Genomic DNA, 15,421 nt, shown 5'->3' on the forward strand with positions numbered 1-15,421 from the left:
TTCATGGGAATAAAAATGGTTTTAATGGTTAAGAATGGTATGAATGTACTTTCCTTTATTCATCCTCCTACACTGTGTGCTGCAAAATTGGTTCTTGTTGTTGTTAACCTATCTGATACCCCCATCTTGCACTATTACTAAAAAATGCGAGCTATATGGGCCAATGGGGCAGGAATTAGGGGAGTAAGCCGGGGGGGTTGTCAAATAAGAAAGAGCCCTCCCTTCAGATAACATGAGCAAATTTGCAATTCAACCCCAAAATTTTTATTGTTTGTACATATTACTTTTTCTCGTATGCAGTTTACCCCTTCTGTTAGCTAAAAACATGTTCTGCATCAACTTTTTGTTTTTCCTAATTCTATGATTTAACAAAAATAAAGCTCAATATCACTTGCCATTCATTCATTCATTCATTTATTCCTAATGTTTCTTGTTAGAGTCTTTGGACCTGGAACGTAATTCTCTTTTGTATTTGCAGGCATGAAGTGGGCTCGGCTTTGGAATGATCCACAATAACCAATTGGCATTAAAGATGGATCTATAATGGGTGGGCAGCCAGCTGCCTCCACTGAAAATCTAAACTTTTTTTGTAGTATTATGTAATTACAGCAAGTTTAAGAATAGTTTTAATTTTGGTGTCACTGAAATTCAATTTAGTATTATTTTTTGGTGGATTTAATTGTAAGGTGTCGATGCTTTCCTTAGATAATTTCCATTCATAACAACAGTGATACATTGGAAACGGCTAAAGGGGCATTCATTTGAAGCCCTTGACAATATGGAAGATGTACCATTTGAAGCTTTGGTAGTATTTTCTTTTCTTTTCTTTTAGCAATAATTTTGAGCTCTTTTAACCGTTTCTATATATAAAAATTAAAACCAATCACTACCGTTGGAAGTAAAAGAAAATAAATTTACTTAATAAAACCTTGATAATTGTGATAAAATCAAGGTTTTTTGCTTTGCGTCAAGTTAGTTTTTATGAAAATATTTGGTTACTATTTACTTTTTCAAATATTCTTTTTAATTTGAAAGGTGAAAAACTTTTTACCAGCCTAAAATATTTTGTAAATTAATAAAAAATTGTTCTATTTAGCTTAAAATATCTTATTCAATTTGCATTACATAGGCATAATTTGATGTTTTTTTTTAAAAAAAAAAAACTTTAAATAGTTGAATTTCACTCAAACTAAAAAACTATAACATGCATTTTGCTAGTGGTAGAAGAAAATAATTATTCTTTAAAAAACAATACAAATAAAAACCTATTAGATTTTATTATCTTCTTTCTTTTTCTGTGTTTTATCTTTTTGATAATTTTCATTGCAACTTAAAAACCCGGCCAGCCAGCCAGCCGTGATAGTTTAGTTCCAGTGTTTAGATTAAGAAACAAAAAGCTAGCTTTTAAAAAAAAAAGAAACAAAAAGCTAAAAAGAAACACAAGAGCACTCCTAACAAGCCGATGTTGAGACCGAGATCATATCTTTACAAAGAAACGGAGATTGAATTCTAATCTAAAAATGAAAGCTTTGAACTTGATTCTTCAGTTTCTGTTATTTCTTTTGTTGTTTTCTTTACACAAAGCAGTCGCAGAAGGTGTCACTCCCGAGGAAGCCAAGCAGCTCAGAGATGAGGTAAAAAAGATTAATTTTTCGTCTTTAGTTTATTATTTGAATTCAGGGTTTTTGCGTTATAAATAGATATTATAAGGGTTCCTTTGAATTGGGTTTTTAACTTTATTATTGTTAGTCTCATTGTCTTTACTGATCTGGCGTTTTGGGATTTTTATAGTGCTTGCTTGATTTGTTGACTGATAATTGAGTGTTTAAGGCTTCTTTGGTGATAGAAATAGATTTTAAGGCAAAATTTGAAAGCCCATTTTTGGCAAAAGCATTAAAAAGAGTGAGTAACAGGTGTACTGTTAGTTCACATTGTATGTAGATACTTGGTTTCTATGTGCTGTTAAATGAAAGCTGAAGTCAAAGTTTAACCTTTAAACTACAAATTACCAATAACCTAATGGAAGTAGATTGGAGTGTATTTGCCGTTTGTGTGATGGCATTTATTGTGTTGCTTCTGGGTGCTCTAGGTGCGTGAAATGTTCTATCATGCTTTTGATGGATATATGGACCATGCGTTTCCATTAGATGAGCTAAGACCTCTATCGTGCGAAGGAGAAGATACGCTTGGTGGTTATGCCTTGACACTGGTAAAATGTTGATATTTCTTTTTTTTTTTTTTCAAAATTTATGTGACAGAGATTGTGTATTGAACTGTTTTTTGATGTTGCCACTATGCTGCAGATTGATTCTTTAGACACACTGGCTTTACTCGGAGACCGAGAACGCTTTACAGCCTCTGTTGAATGGATTGGTAAAAATCTTCAGTTTGATATAGTGAGTGAAATATTTTTTGCATCAATCTTTTGTGCTTATCAATTGGATTTTTGGATTTTTTTTTTGCTATAGAAACTTTAGTATGGACTTTGATAGGGTTGAAGGCGAAACTTTATATCTTTGTTTGGACACTCACTCTGATTTAAAGAGCTCCTGGATAACGCTTAAGACTAGTGCAATAGAAGCTAGGTCTTTTGTAGAGTGATTAAAGTTACCATACTTCTGTTTTTTTCTTTTTTTTTGTGACTTAAACGCAACATACAAAGCAGTTGGTTTACGTACTGTTATGCTAATAGATTATTGTTCTTGATTGCCATTGTCTTATTTTGCATATTGATAAGAAGTTTGCACCATTCTTTATTTTAATGCCTGCTTAAGTGTCCTGCAAAATTTAACTGGTCTTTCACAAGCCTAACATCTAAGGCATGCATTCATCATCTGTTGTGCAATAAAAGAGACAACTAGTGTAATTGCCATGATGGGGAAGATTTGATAAATTTGAAGGCCTTAATAAAGTTCTTCTATTATGACTGTTTCTTCCATTGTCAAAATTGTATTCTAAATCCAATATAAAGTTACAATCTTCATGAGAATCCAAAAAGACTGTAAATGTTATGTGTCTATAGTGTTCTCACATTATGATTTTCACCTGTGTAGTGGTTTATTTTAACTTGTCCTTCCCTCATCCTTAGTCTTTTCTCCCTCGGAATCACTGTTCAATTGGCTTTACATAGTACTTTTGTAATTTGGAAATATGGTTATCAATCTAAACTTTGGAGTTTACTTTTATTCTGCAGAATAAAACAGTTTCCATTTTTGAGACCTCCATCCGGGTCCTTGGAGGTTTACTTTCTGCCCATCTTATTGCAAGTGACTATGCTACGGTAATATTGATTTGTCGAGCTCCATCAGTCATTTATAATCATCTTTTATTCTAGTAGAATAAATATCAGGATCATTTCAATTTCAGGGCATGGGAATTCCTTCCTATGACAATCAATTACTTGACTTAGCTGAAGATCTGGCCCGGAGATTATTACCTGCATTTGACACACCTACAGGTATCACTTCTGGATCATTTTTCTATTGAGATGCACAAACATAAAAGTTGGCTGATAGTCTGATACTAGATTTGATATCTTATTATGACTATCTCCAGCTATGTTGTATTGCAGGAATTCCATTCGGATCTGTTAATCTAAAGTATGGAGTTGATGAACATGAAAGCAAGGCAATGCCTCTATTATCTCCTAAGTGATGATTAATTTTGTTAGTTTTTGTAAACTGCTTGTGCTTGTGTCACCCTGAACGTAGCTTGTGCTAATACCCCTTGTCCCCTAGAGTACAATGCTATCAGTACTTAGTGATGTGCATAGTTGCTGTATGTAATTTCAATAGATGAAGATGAAGGTATTAAAATTAATTGATGTTGTTCACATATTAATCTCTATTAAAGTACTAGTTACTTTCGAGTCCTGTATCTCTGCATTTTCATGTATAATATATGATATAGGTAATTTAAATTTCCATATTGGTTGGTTTAGATAACATCTACAGCTGGTGGTGGGACTTTGACCCTTGAATTTGGAGTGCTAAGCCGTTTGACAAATGATCCTAGTAAGTATTACTAACTCTCTATTTGGTGTTTTGCATTCTGTAGAAGTCTGTATGCCACAAAAAGTATGGTAGCAAATCTTTGGCTCTAATCCTTCTGTAAATTGCAATCTTGGATTTTAGAAATTGCAGTAATCCTTCTGTAATTGTGGATTTCAATACAGTGCTTGCTGTTGCTAAATTGCTCATAACTAGTATGAAATCACACCACTTTCCCCTTTCCTTGTCCAATCTTTAGTAACAGGAAAATTTACCTCACCTTGCTAAATTGTAAAGCAGCCTTGGATCAATCCAAACCTGCAAGGCCAATATATTGAGAACCTAAGTTTAATAGGCGGGGATCCTAATGCCTTTTTCTCTCAATGTGAGCATAGATAGAAGAAGAGATCTGGGTTCCATTGTTTTCCATCATGCACAAGTGTATTTACAATACAAAAACTGAGAGCCCTAGTAATCATGTTAGCTGTTTAAATTTTGGCCATGAAGATATGGTTCTAATTGTTGATAACTGAAAGGCATAAAATACGGAAGGGGAGACTAGAAATACTAGCCAGACAAGAAATCTAAAGATATAATCTGGATTTGTTTGCTTGGAATCTTAGTATAACAATCTGACAGAAGTGCCAAAGGAAGTGGCTAGGAAATGCTTAAATCAAAACTTATTAGTCTAGACTTTGCAAACTTTTATCAGAAGACTAGCGATGAGACTTTTTGTTACTGTTACCTACTGTAAGGACTGTTAACTTTTGCCTTCATTGCTGAAATAGATTTATTTCCTAAAATGAATGCAGTTTTTGAGCGAGTTACAAAGAATGCTGTGCGAGGCCTATGGGCTCGCCGTTCAAAACTTAATTTAGTTGGTGCTCACATCAATGTGTTTACTGGTGAATGGACACAGAAGGTAGCATGCTGTTTTACAATTATCACATGGTCAAGAGCCTTCCAATTTTCTGTTGTTTGTAATAGCTACATCAGGATGTTCTTCAGATTACTTAGTAGTTAAATAGATGGAAAGGGATTAAATCTTCCGTTGATGTTGCTTCTATTGAGTCATTTATTTGGTATATATGAAGTATTTTCTGGAAGAAAGATGGTCAGCTTTGAACTTTTTTGATGTGGTCTTTATCTGTTCTTTTAGAAATTTATTGTCCTCTCCTATCTTCTAATTCTATTGTAAAACTTTCTTTTTTCAGTAGTTTCAAAAGGACAAGTTGAGAATTAATATTTTCCTAGGTTGTATATTTCCCTTGCAAATTTTCCTTATTGATATGCAGATATTGAATAAGCAAAATCACAGAGTTAAGAATATGCATTAAACTAGAAACTAAAGTGCAGTTTCACTCATTAACCCATGGACGTCCTACGGGACCCATCTTCAATGTGAAGGAATCAAATTTATCAAATCTATATCTAGCCAGCTGCAATTAATTTTATGCTGCTTTGCAGGATGCTGGAATAGGGACTAGCATTGACTCCTTCTATGAGTATCTTCTGAAGGTCTGTCACATGACTTGAAATTCTTGTACCTCGTAACTTTGTGATCACAATTTAGTAATAGAGAAGAAACCTTTTTTTCCCTTCTTGATATCTTTTCAGGCATATTTATTGTTTGGAGATGAAGAGTATTTGTTCATTTTCCAAGAAGCATACAGTGCTGCTATGCACTATCTTTACAATGATCCTTGGTAAAAACTTGTGCTTTGTGAACCACTGTAAATATATGTTTCTTTTCCCTTATTTTATTATACCTTTTGTCATTTGACATTTTATATGGATCATGTGTTTTGAATTTATCATCTTTCTCTCTTTCTCTCTCTAAATTTTAGTTTTACTTCCTTAGGTATGTTGAGGTCAATATGGATTCTGGTGCTATTGTCTGGCCATTATTTAACAGTTTGCAGGCATTTTGGCCTGGCCTTCAGGTTAGTGTTTTTTAATATCATTTTCTGATTTAAACCATATAATATATAATTGAATTTTTGGTAACCAGAGGTTTACCATTTTTGGAAGGTTTTAGCCGGGGATGTTGATCCTGCTATTAGAACACATACTGCCTTCTTCAGTGTCTGGAAAAGATATGGATTCACTCCTGAGGGTTTTAATCTTGCTACACTTAGTGTTCAGGTATCTGAATCATAATATTGTACTACTGATACAATTCTTATTCGGGGTTTCAAATTAGAATTTTACTAATTTTTTTGTGCAGCTTGATGACACCTAGTACGCCATTTACCAAAGTACACAGTTTTACAAAATAGTGCAGTTGCTTTATGGAAAGATTCTCATTTAAGATCTTAAACATAACTCCACCTAAAGTTCCATTGCGTGATAACTTTTGTTTTTCTTCTTTTTAAAATTTGTCACATTTATACCATTTTCCTTTGGCAGCATAAGAAAAAGAGTTAGCCATTGCATCCCAAGTTAATAAAAAGCGCATATTGGGTCTCTATTTTTCTATCTGAATTTTTTATACCATGTTTCTTTGGCAGCATGGGCAAAAGAGTTACCCCTTGCGTCCCGAGTTAATAGAAAGCACATATTGGCTCTACAAAGCTACCAGAGATCCCAGGTCAATCAGATTGACCTTTATTTAAGTGCCTTTTCTTACTTTTTCCACTCTAGTTTTAAACATTTTTTCACTTGTAGTTATTTGGATGTGGTACTATTGCAAAGTTTAAACTTTATCAGTTCTTTCTATAAAGGTAGTAATTTTAAAGGGTGAAAAGAAAACACTGTTTATAGAAGCTAAATAAATTTGTTTATCAAAAAATGTCATTTAACTAGCCAGTTGATATTGTTTCTGAAAGGCTTTATTTTTTCAGAATTAAGAACTCTGATTTTTAGAAGCAATTCATGTCAGCATTAAATATTGAATAAATACCCTTATCTGAAGATAAATTCTATCTGAAGACAAAATTGCAAGTTTATTGCATAGAAAAAGGGAAAATGTAAAACGAACAAAGCTGATGCCTAATATCATGACATTTAACAGCAGTGATTTAAGATATTGCATAAAGTGAATGTGAGGAAATAAAACAGACTTGATACATAAGCTACCTTATTAAACAAAGAATTATTGTTGAGGAGAGTGCAAAGCTATCCATGCTGTTAGATGGTTTCCAGTTTACCTTTTCTGCTCTTGTTAACTGAATAACTTTTTTATATTTCCCCACTCTTTTCTTGCAAATTAAATCTTCACAAATCTCTTCCGACTGTAGATATCTGGATGCTGGACGAGACATGGTTGCTAGCTTGCAATACGGGGCAAGATGCCCTTGTGGTTATTGTCATATATCAGATGTTGAGTTTCACAAGAGCGAAGATCACATGGAGAGCTTTTTCCTGGCAGAAACAGTAAGTACCAATTAACATGTATTTCTTCATTTACCCCATTCCCTAAATACACCTTTCTTTAGATGGGGGCCAGCATTAAATTTCATGATTTCATTTCGTTTGAACTTGAATCCAATTTGACCTGTTCTTCAGCTTCCCCCTCCTGATAGTTTTTGATATTCTCATCATGTTGTAGTCCTTTCCTTTCCAGTATAATCTTGTTTGAAACCTCTTGATATTATTAGGTGAAGTATTTGTGGCTCCTTTTCGATTTGGCCGTGGGTCCAGACAACCTTGTTGAAAATGGACCATACAAGTAAGGTTTCTGCTTCCTAGTTTTTTCTTTTTAAAAAAATTATATTGCATGGAAGAAGCTACAATTTCTTATTTTTCATTTTTTGCGGAAAATTACCATTTACAGGTACATATTTACAACTGAGGGCCATTTATTGCCTGCAACTCCTCAAATATCTCTAGTGCAAGAGCATTGTTCATATTTTGGGGCTTATTGTAATCATGGTGACTTTAAACATGAGCCTCATGCATCAGACATGTCTGCTGATTCTCAAGAAACTAATGGTAGCAGAGTTTCTGGGGGTTGGGTTCGCACTGGATTTCCATTGGACTCCTCTTATCTTGAGGCATCTCCTGTATCAGGGCTGATTAAGGTTTGTATTTTTCTTTTGTTTTCCATTGGGTTGATGGTAATCTTGGATAATGAAATGTTACTAAAAGATTGATAATTGTCTATTCTCTCATTGTCTACTTAGTGATTTTCATTTAGAGGTGATCACAAAACCAATAGGCCAATTTTAGATGTCTCCTATAAGAATTTTGTAATTTCTAGTTATAGCATCATCACTTTAATGTGGTGAAATAGCAGAATAATTAAGGAGTAGCTCTGGAAGTTTGAGGCTTTTTTTTTCTCTTGCATTAACTCTAATTTCATGTGGATCACATTGATGTTTGCCCATTCTCTTAGAACTTTTGTTCTTTATTTCACAGGGGCTTTGCCCAGGACTAACTCATGGGCAGAAGTACGGCATTTCATATCTGGCTCCAGTTGATACACCTCATGAAGATTATTCTGTAAAACAAAAAGATACCGTGGTTCAAAGCCATGCTTTAATTGTTGTTTCTGACCATAGTGCTAATCAATCACTATCTGGTGACAGCAATGATGACAATGTTGAAGAATCGAGCGAGAGGGAACCAGAGCATGATCCATCTCAATCATGAAAAGGCTTCTGTGTCTATAACAAACTACACAATGAAACCAGGTCTCAGCTCTTTCCTTTGTGCTATTTTCCCTGAACAATCCGTGACAGTTACCGATGAATCTTGGCTGGTCCAACATTTTTATCTGATATAGGCTTCTAACCTGATGCTTACGACTAATCGCCCTTCTCCGCATTGACAGCATGTATACTATAATCAATAGGTTCAAGCAATTCAGCAACTGTCGATAGAATGAGTATATTTGAGGTTAGAGTAATAAAATGCAAGATGAAGCGGGTCTGCATGATAACTGTTCTGTTCGTTATGCTGGCTGTGATGTGGAGAAATGAAAATGGGCACCTGTTTACTTATAAGGGCCCTTGTAACTTAGCAAAACGTAACAGAACTTCTGTACATTTTTTTTTATAGTTGCTCCCTAAGTTTCATTACAGTGGTGAGGCAGTCATCCGGGATTGCTGGAAGACCACAGTCCGGAAGTTGCTCGAGGAAGACAACCAGTTTAATTGGAGATCATTGATGCAGCGATTGATGCAGGGCTCTCAAAAGGGTCGCTTTCGTTTCAGGAATTCAATCTTGGGAATTATCACACCATTGGATTCAAACAAACTATACTAAAACAATAAAGAAAGTTTGGTTAGATGATGGGTTCTCATATTCAGTTAACATTCATGTTTGATTCTTTTTGTTAGATTCAATCATAGGGATTGGTCGAGTGAAGACTAAAGTTCTTTGGTATTCAAGAATTTAATGAAAAAAAAATAATATTGATGATCCTTACGAAAGTTTGCTTTCTATCTTTGATATTCTCCTTTCTCATCAAATGACGGCATTGCATGATTAACTTGGTTGAAAATGTCATCGAGGCATTCCTCATAACTTACAATTCATAAAGGCAGAACATAAAAGCTAATGTAAAGTGGAGAACTGAATTGTACAAGTTTTTGTTTTAACTCACTATTGCAAAAATTTTAGCCCAAATCATTAGATGCCCATTTGAAGAAGCCCATCCATTGTTCAAATTCCAGAACATTTGAAAAGTAAGTTACATGACCGTTAAGAGTCATCCCTATTACTTTTGGCGCCATGAGATGGATCGCTCGAAGTTAGTGTTAAGCCTCCTCGACAGAGCCCAATCTCTCAAGCCCTTAAAATCTATCCACGCCCGTCTTCTAATCGACGGCTCTATCGCCTCATCTGACCTTGTCCTCAACAAGTTTCTAAGGTTCTATGCACGGTTTGGTTCCATCCAATATGCTCACAAGTTGTTTGATCAAATTCCCCAACCAAATGCGTTTCTTTGGACAGCTTTGATTCATGGGTATGTTGAGCATCGAAACTACCAGGAAGTTTTGTCTTTGTTTTGTCATATGTGTAAAAAGTCTGTTTTCCCCTTGAATTTTACCTTGGCATCGGTTCTCAAGGGTTTAGCCAGGTTGAAGAGGGTTATAGATGGGGAAGCGGTTTATGGCTTGGGGTTAAAATGTGGGCTTGGTTTTGATTTGATAGTGCAAAACGCGGTGATTGATTTGTTCATGAGATGTGGGGAAGTTGATTTGGCGAGACGGGTATTCAATGAAATGGAGGAAAAAGATTTGGTTTCTTGGAATTCAATGATTTTGGGTTATGGGAGAAACGGCAGAGTGGATCTTGCACGGGAGACATTTGATGAGATGTCTGAAAGGAATGTGATTTCTTGGACGAGCATGATTCAGGGATACATTAAGGCTGGGGATATCGAAGAGGCTAGGATTCTTTTTGACAGAATGAGTACCAAAGACTTAGCATCGTGGAACGTGATGGTTTCTGGCTATATGGATGTTGGTGATCTTGGTTCTGCTCAGTCTATTTTTGAAGCAATGCCAGTGCGAGATGCTGGGACTTGGAATCTGATGATTGCTGGGTATTGTAAAGTGGGGGAGATGGAAGTTGCGAAAGATTTTTTTGACAAAATGCCACGTAAAAATATTGCATCATGGACCATAATGATAGATGGCTATGTTAAGGCAGGGGATGTCAGTACCGGACGATGTCTGTTTGATCAGATGCCTGAGAAGAATCTGGTATCTTGGTCTACCATGATTGGAGGCTATGCTAGAAATGGGCAGCCTTGTGATGCTTTGGAATTGTATAAACAGTTTAAAAAACAAGGTGTTAAGCCAGATGAAGCGTTTGTGTTAGCAATCATTTCAGCTTGCTCACAGTTAGGAATTCTGGATGCAGCTGAATCAATTATTAATGACTTTACAGGACCACTCCTTTTTTCTAGTTTGCGAATTGTCACTAGTTTAATTGACATGTATGCAAAATGTGGATGCATTGACAAGGCTGTTCAAGTTTTTAAGATGGCTTATCAAAAAGATTTGCTTTGTTATAGCACAATGATCACAGCGTTCGCAAATCATGGCATGGCTCAAGATGCCATTTCTTTGTTTGAGGACATGCAGAGGACAAATATAAGACCGGACGGAGTTGCATTTCTTGGGGTTATGACTGCTTGTAACCATGGGGGACTTGTTAGTGAGGGCAGGAGGTACTTTAAACAAATGCTGGAAGAATACAGAATTCAACCCTCAGAAAAACATTATGCATGTATTGTTGACCTTCTTGGTCGAGCTGGGTGCCTTGAAGAGGCATATAAACTTATAAGAAACATGCCTATTTTACCTAGTGCAGTTGTTTGGGGAGCTTTGCTTGCTGCTTGTAGGGTTCATTGTGATGTGCAATTAGCTGAAATTGCTGCAGATGAGTTATTTAAGATTGAGCCAGATAATTCTGGTAATTATATTCTCTTGTCTAATACTTATGCTGCTGCCAGAAGGTGGGATGGTGTTGCTAGAATGAGAGCAATGATTAGGAAGAACCAAGTCAGGAAGAACAGAGCTTCTAGCTGGATTGAGTTGGGATGTGTAGTCCATGAGTTTGTCATGGGCGATGCTTTGCATATTGATTCAGAAAGAATATACTTTACCCTATATTTGATCAGTGAAGATATGAAACTTTTGGGATGTTTAAGAGATTCAAGAAGGGAAGAAGTATTGCCATCCCATGCTTTCTGGCTTTCTGATGTGTACCCGTATAACATTTTGGAAGATGGCTGATCACAAGAAATTTTTCAGGGAAAGATTGTTATTCTTTTGCAAAAGATCACTCTTCTTTGTTATTGGACATTGTCAACTGCTCCGTCCGCATTTGCAGCCTGTGAGAATCTAATGCATTGTTCATATTTTTATTTGGTTTTACAAATCAGGATGAAAACAACTCGACGAATGCATAACATGATTAAAAAACTCTTTTTCTTTGGTGGATGGACCTATTATTCAAGTATCCAGGTGCCAAGGAAACACAATTCAGGGATCCACCGGTAAGCTTTATGATATCTTTTGGAAATTTTTACATCTTTTGCTGCCAAGTCTTGCTTCCAACTTGTAACTTTATGAGGCAAAGCACCATAAAGTTGTGGCCAAGATGCAAGTGCCACTATTGTTTGTCCCAAAAGTTGATAGCTATAAGGTAAAAACCTGGTGTCCTGTATGCTGCAATTTTGAATGAGCCGGTTGAAAAAGAAAAGGTGTAATTATGTAGCCATCCAGAGTAATTGGCTTAAGGTTTGGGTTTGAGTATAAGAAAATTATATCTTACTATATTACCATTGCATCATGTATCCTTGTCTCTCTTTGATTTCATAATGGTATGAAAAATATGGGAACATAAAAGTCAGTTTTAAGTTCTCCTGTGTATACAGTTATCTCGTCCATCTGACTTGTTGAACCCACAGCAAATAGAGTATAATATCAAGATGAAATGAAGCAATGGGTGCAAAAACATTACAACGCATGTAAATGTAGGGAGATGATTCCATCTGAAAACATCTTGCTTATAAAAAAACTTTAACAGAAGTTCCAACTGACATGGCTGGTTGGTTCTCTGTGCTGTAGGCCTGGCATTGTGCTTGACAGGGTATGCAGCAGCCAGTATCAAAGCCTATGTGACAAAGGCATATTTTATGCATATGAACACATGTCCTAACCTTCGTTGTGTAATGATACATAGAAGCAACTGCTTTCATGTCCAAATCTCTCTCGTATATTAGTGTATCACCTAATCAGACCATGCTTGGCTGCCATCCCTTCCTATGAACTGCACATGGTATCTGTGATATGGCAGGTTGAGGCAATGACTTGGTTACATTGTCTATGGGTAGTGTGGTTGGGTAATGAGTGGCAACATAAATGTTACAAACTTTGTGTTTTAGTAACACATATATGAACACTTATCAAACATGTCATGTGCCTGTTTTAGACTTGCCTTTCAGTAAAGCATTGTCAGAAGTTTAGCTGTTATTGTTGAGGTATCCTGATTAGCAGTGGCTGCAAATTTAAAAATTTTAACTTTAACTGCAGCACAAGCATGCTGTCCAGGAAGTATCTGTTTACTGCTAGACAGATAACAACAACCAAAAATATCCATATCAATGAATAGTTAAGACAGATTTGTATTTAAACATCATGCCGACATCTAAATAAACTTAGGATCACTAGAGTCAAATCCTAGAATCTTGTCAGATCTTGTTTCTTAATACCTTTAGGCTTTATTACTGTTACATGTAGACTGATGGAGAATGCTTATATTTTTATAAAATAAAGCTTTAAAATGGATATACAAACCCTAAGCTAACAAGGCTGAATTAATTTAACAACAAGATGTACCTTACAGACCTCATTTCAAATGCACATTTTTATCTCCTCAAGCAAAAAAAAGCAAAGGGGACTTTCCTATACATTTAGAAAATTTCTTAGTTAATCTATCCTCTTAAGGAGCTAATTAAAATTATATTTATATATTTATATATATGCTCAAAAGAATCAGAAAGTAACAAAGTTATATTAACTTTATTATATAATATAAAACATCACTGAGGTAAATTCTAACTTCTACACTAAACTAATTAACATAAAGTAGCCAGTGGTCAGATACATTTGCTTTATGGTGTGGGGCTCCCAACAAAGCATTCTTTTGCCAAAGGAGCATTAGGTAGGAGCAATGTTTACTAAGTCCCAAAAATTTTCTCATAGCTCGATAAGATTTTCCTAACAAAAGGTATTATTAGTTTAATTATCTCACAAACCACTGACCTGCTGGCATGTATGGTTAGGAAAGATATTTTAGGTGTCCATATCCTAGAAAGCTATCCTTGAGAGAAGGACAACTTAATGCTAATTCTTTTGTGGTACCAACAAACTGTTGGCCAGTGCAGAAAAAGGCAATATCAAATGGATTATTCCTTCCATTTGCAGATTATGTCAATTAATCCCACCCAATCATAATTTTCACCTGTGGTAAAAATTTTCCATTTGATAGATATAAGACATAAATCTTTGGTGTAACTACTGTTATTTTCAGACATAAAGACATCATTAAATTCAATGCTTGCATATGAAGTCCACTGTCTTGTTATAGAACTGAGAGGATTAAGTATTGAAAGGAACAGAAAATTTCTGGTTATTAACTATATATAACCAGACTCTTTTCCTGCACTGGAACGTGCGGTCTTGCTTCTTGTGGTATGTTCAGAGCTCTGGTTCTCACTGTTTCCCGAAACCAACTTTCAACTTTGGGTGGGAAAGAATCCTATAATCCCAGTATCACAAAGGTTCCCTGTTGAAGGGCTTTGAATATGGCATGTTTTGACACTTGTAACCATCCCCAAGGAAAAAAAAATTGTCATCCAATTTTATTGTTTCTGGACTCTAGTTCTATTCAACTTTTCTTGGAAACAAACAACATTTCAGTTAAATGTATTTTCTGGCCTTTTTTGTCTGCAATCTTAGGCTTAATCAGTACTGATGGTCATAATCTTTGTTTAATAGACTTATGACAGGCTGTTTGGTATTGCTAGGACTACTTTAACTTTTTTGCCCTTTTTCAAAATAATTTGACCTTTTCTATGGAAAGCAACATTTCAGTTAAATTCAATTTCTGACCTATATTCTTGTCTGTAATTTAACGTACTGTTAATCAAATCAAGTAAAGGTCTATTCAGTGCTGTTTACCAAAAAGTTTATTTTATTATTCTTTTCTCATAAGTATCAATTACAGGTACTAGCTATAACCTATTTAAATTGTGGAAAAAGCAGATGTGTTGAAAGACCTGATTTTGGAGGTCTAATAGTTTGATTGATGAATCCATTGAATTAAGATGTAGCAGCAAGTTTAGTTCCTGTATGTTGAGAGGCAAATGCTTGCTGAATGCTTCTAACTCTTCAGATAGACTCTCCCAAGGTTCATCTGGACCTTAGAACTTCTGCCAGAAAACAGTACTACCTCAGTGAAGCAATATCCATAAGATCATTGATCCAAAGCAAAACCTTGAACAGCACAGCATTTCTTCCAGACCTATAATTAGTGACCTTGTTTGAGGTCTGGAGTACCTTAGTTTTGGGTTTGTTTGGTTTGGCTTCCTAGATATTTTTGTGAATATATAATTGCTCAGCCTAGAATTAAATGGGGGCAATGATCAGAATTTGAACTCTGGGCTATTTAGCAAAAGATATTATTACATTATATTAAAGACTATTCAGTAGTATAAAAGTTTTAACATATTGGGTGATCAAGATCCAAGTATAGGTGTTTTAATCTCTAAAAACTTAAGGTTAAGATCCATCCTTTTACCATTTCAATGCATATTTCTTAAAATTAATCTCAGACACCAATTTCGGATCATATTGAAATGTTTAGTAATCTGCCTTTGTTAGAAAGAAAATTAAACTTTGAGTTTCTTTGAGTTCTTAGTCCTACAAAGCCGGGCTGTTAAGTGAATTTAGCACAAGGTAATAATTTAT

At 35.2% G+C, this 15,421-nt stretch overlaps 2 protein-coding genes across 3 annotated transcripts; both read left to right on the forward strand.

Annotated features, from left to right (window-relative positions):
- The first annotated feature begins 1,320 nt into the window (after nucleotides 1-1,320).
- Nucleotides 1,321-9,364, forward strand: LOC18603112 (Glycosyl hydrolase family 47 protein). Of its 2 annotated transcripts, XM_018120195.2 has the most exons (18): nucleotides 1,321-1,634; nucleotides 2,090-2,209; nucleotides 2,304-2,396; nucleotides 3,194-3,280; nucleotides 3,367-3,457; nucleotides 3,572-3,627; nucleotides 3,941-4,013; nucleotides 4,802-4,911; nucleotides 5,457-5,507; nucleotides 5,607-5,695; nucleotides 5,851-5,932; nucleotides 6,021-6,134; nucleotides 6,500-6,579; nucleotides 7,229-7,364; nucleotides 7,589-7,659; nucleotides 7,765-8,011; nucleotides 8,349-8,623; nucleotides 8,764-9,364. In XM_018120195.2, exons 1-17 carry the CDS (start codon nucleotides 1,521-1,523, stop codon nucleotides 8,580-8,582), a joined length of 1,848 nt encoding a protein of 615 aa, XP_017975684.2. In that variant the 5' UTR covers nucleotides 1,321-1,520; the 3' UTR covers nucleotides 8,583-8,623; nucleotides 8,764-9,364. The 2 variants fall into 2 exon arrangements, with proteins under 2 accessions (XP_017975684.2, XP_007034948.3); XM_007034886.3 differs by having other exon boundaries at nucleotides 8,349-9,364.
- Nucleotides 9,365-9,486: 122 nt separating this feature from the next.
- On the forward strand, nucleotides 9,487-12,225 carry LOC18603113 (pentatricopeptide repeat-containing protein At5g15300-like). Its single transcript, XM_007034890.3, has one exon. The coding sequence runs from the start codon at nucleotides 9,629-9,631 to the stop codon at nucleotides 11,678-11,680; it is 2,052 nt and encodes a 683-aa protein (XP_007034952.3). The 5' UTR covers nucleotides 9,487-9,628; the 3' UTR covers nucleotides 11,681-12,225.
- Nucleotides 12,226-15,421: the final 3,196 nt, after the last annotated feature.

This window comes from Theobroma cacao, chromosome 4, assembly GCF_053813885.1.
Source record: "Theobroma cacao isolate CCN51 chromosome 4, ASM5381388v1, whole genome shotgun sequence".
NCBI lineage: Eukaryota > Viridiplantae > Streptophyta > Magnoliopsida > Malvales > Malvaceae > Theobroma > Theobroma cacao.

What these genes read in the sequence shown, in the direction of transcription:
- LOC18603113 (XM_007034890.3), top strand. Translation starts at nt 9,629, where the DNA reads ATGACCGTTAAGAGTCATCCCTATTACTTTTGGCGCCATGAGATGGAT.
- LOC18603112 (XM_007034886.3), top strand. Translation starts at nt 1,521, where the DNA reads ATGAAAGCTTTGAACTTGATTCTTCAGTTTCTGTTATTTCTTTTGTTG. An exon ending in TGCATTTGACACACCTACAG is followed by an intron (nt 3,458 to 3,571) that starts GTATCACTTCTG and finishes GTTGTATTGCAG; the next exon opens with GAATTCCATTCGGATCTGTT. An exon ending in CTGGTGAATGGACACAGAAG is followed by an intron (nt 4,912 to 5,456) that starts GTAGCATGCTGT and finishes GCTGCTTTGCAG; the next exon opens with GATGCTGGAATAGGGACTAG.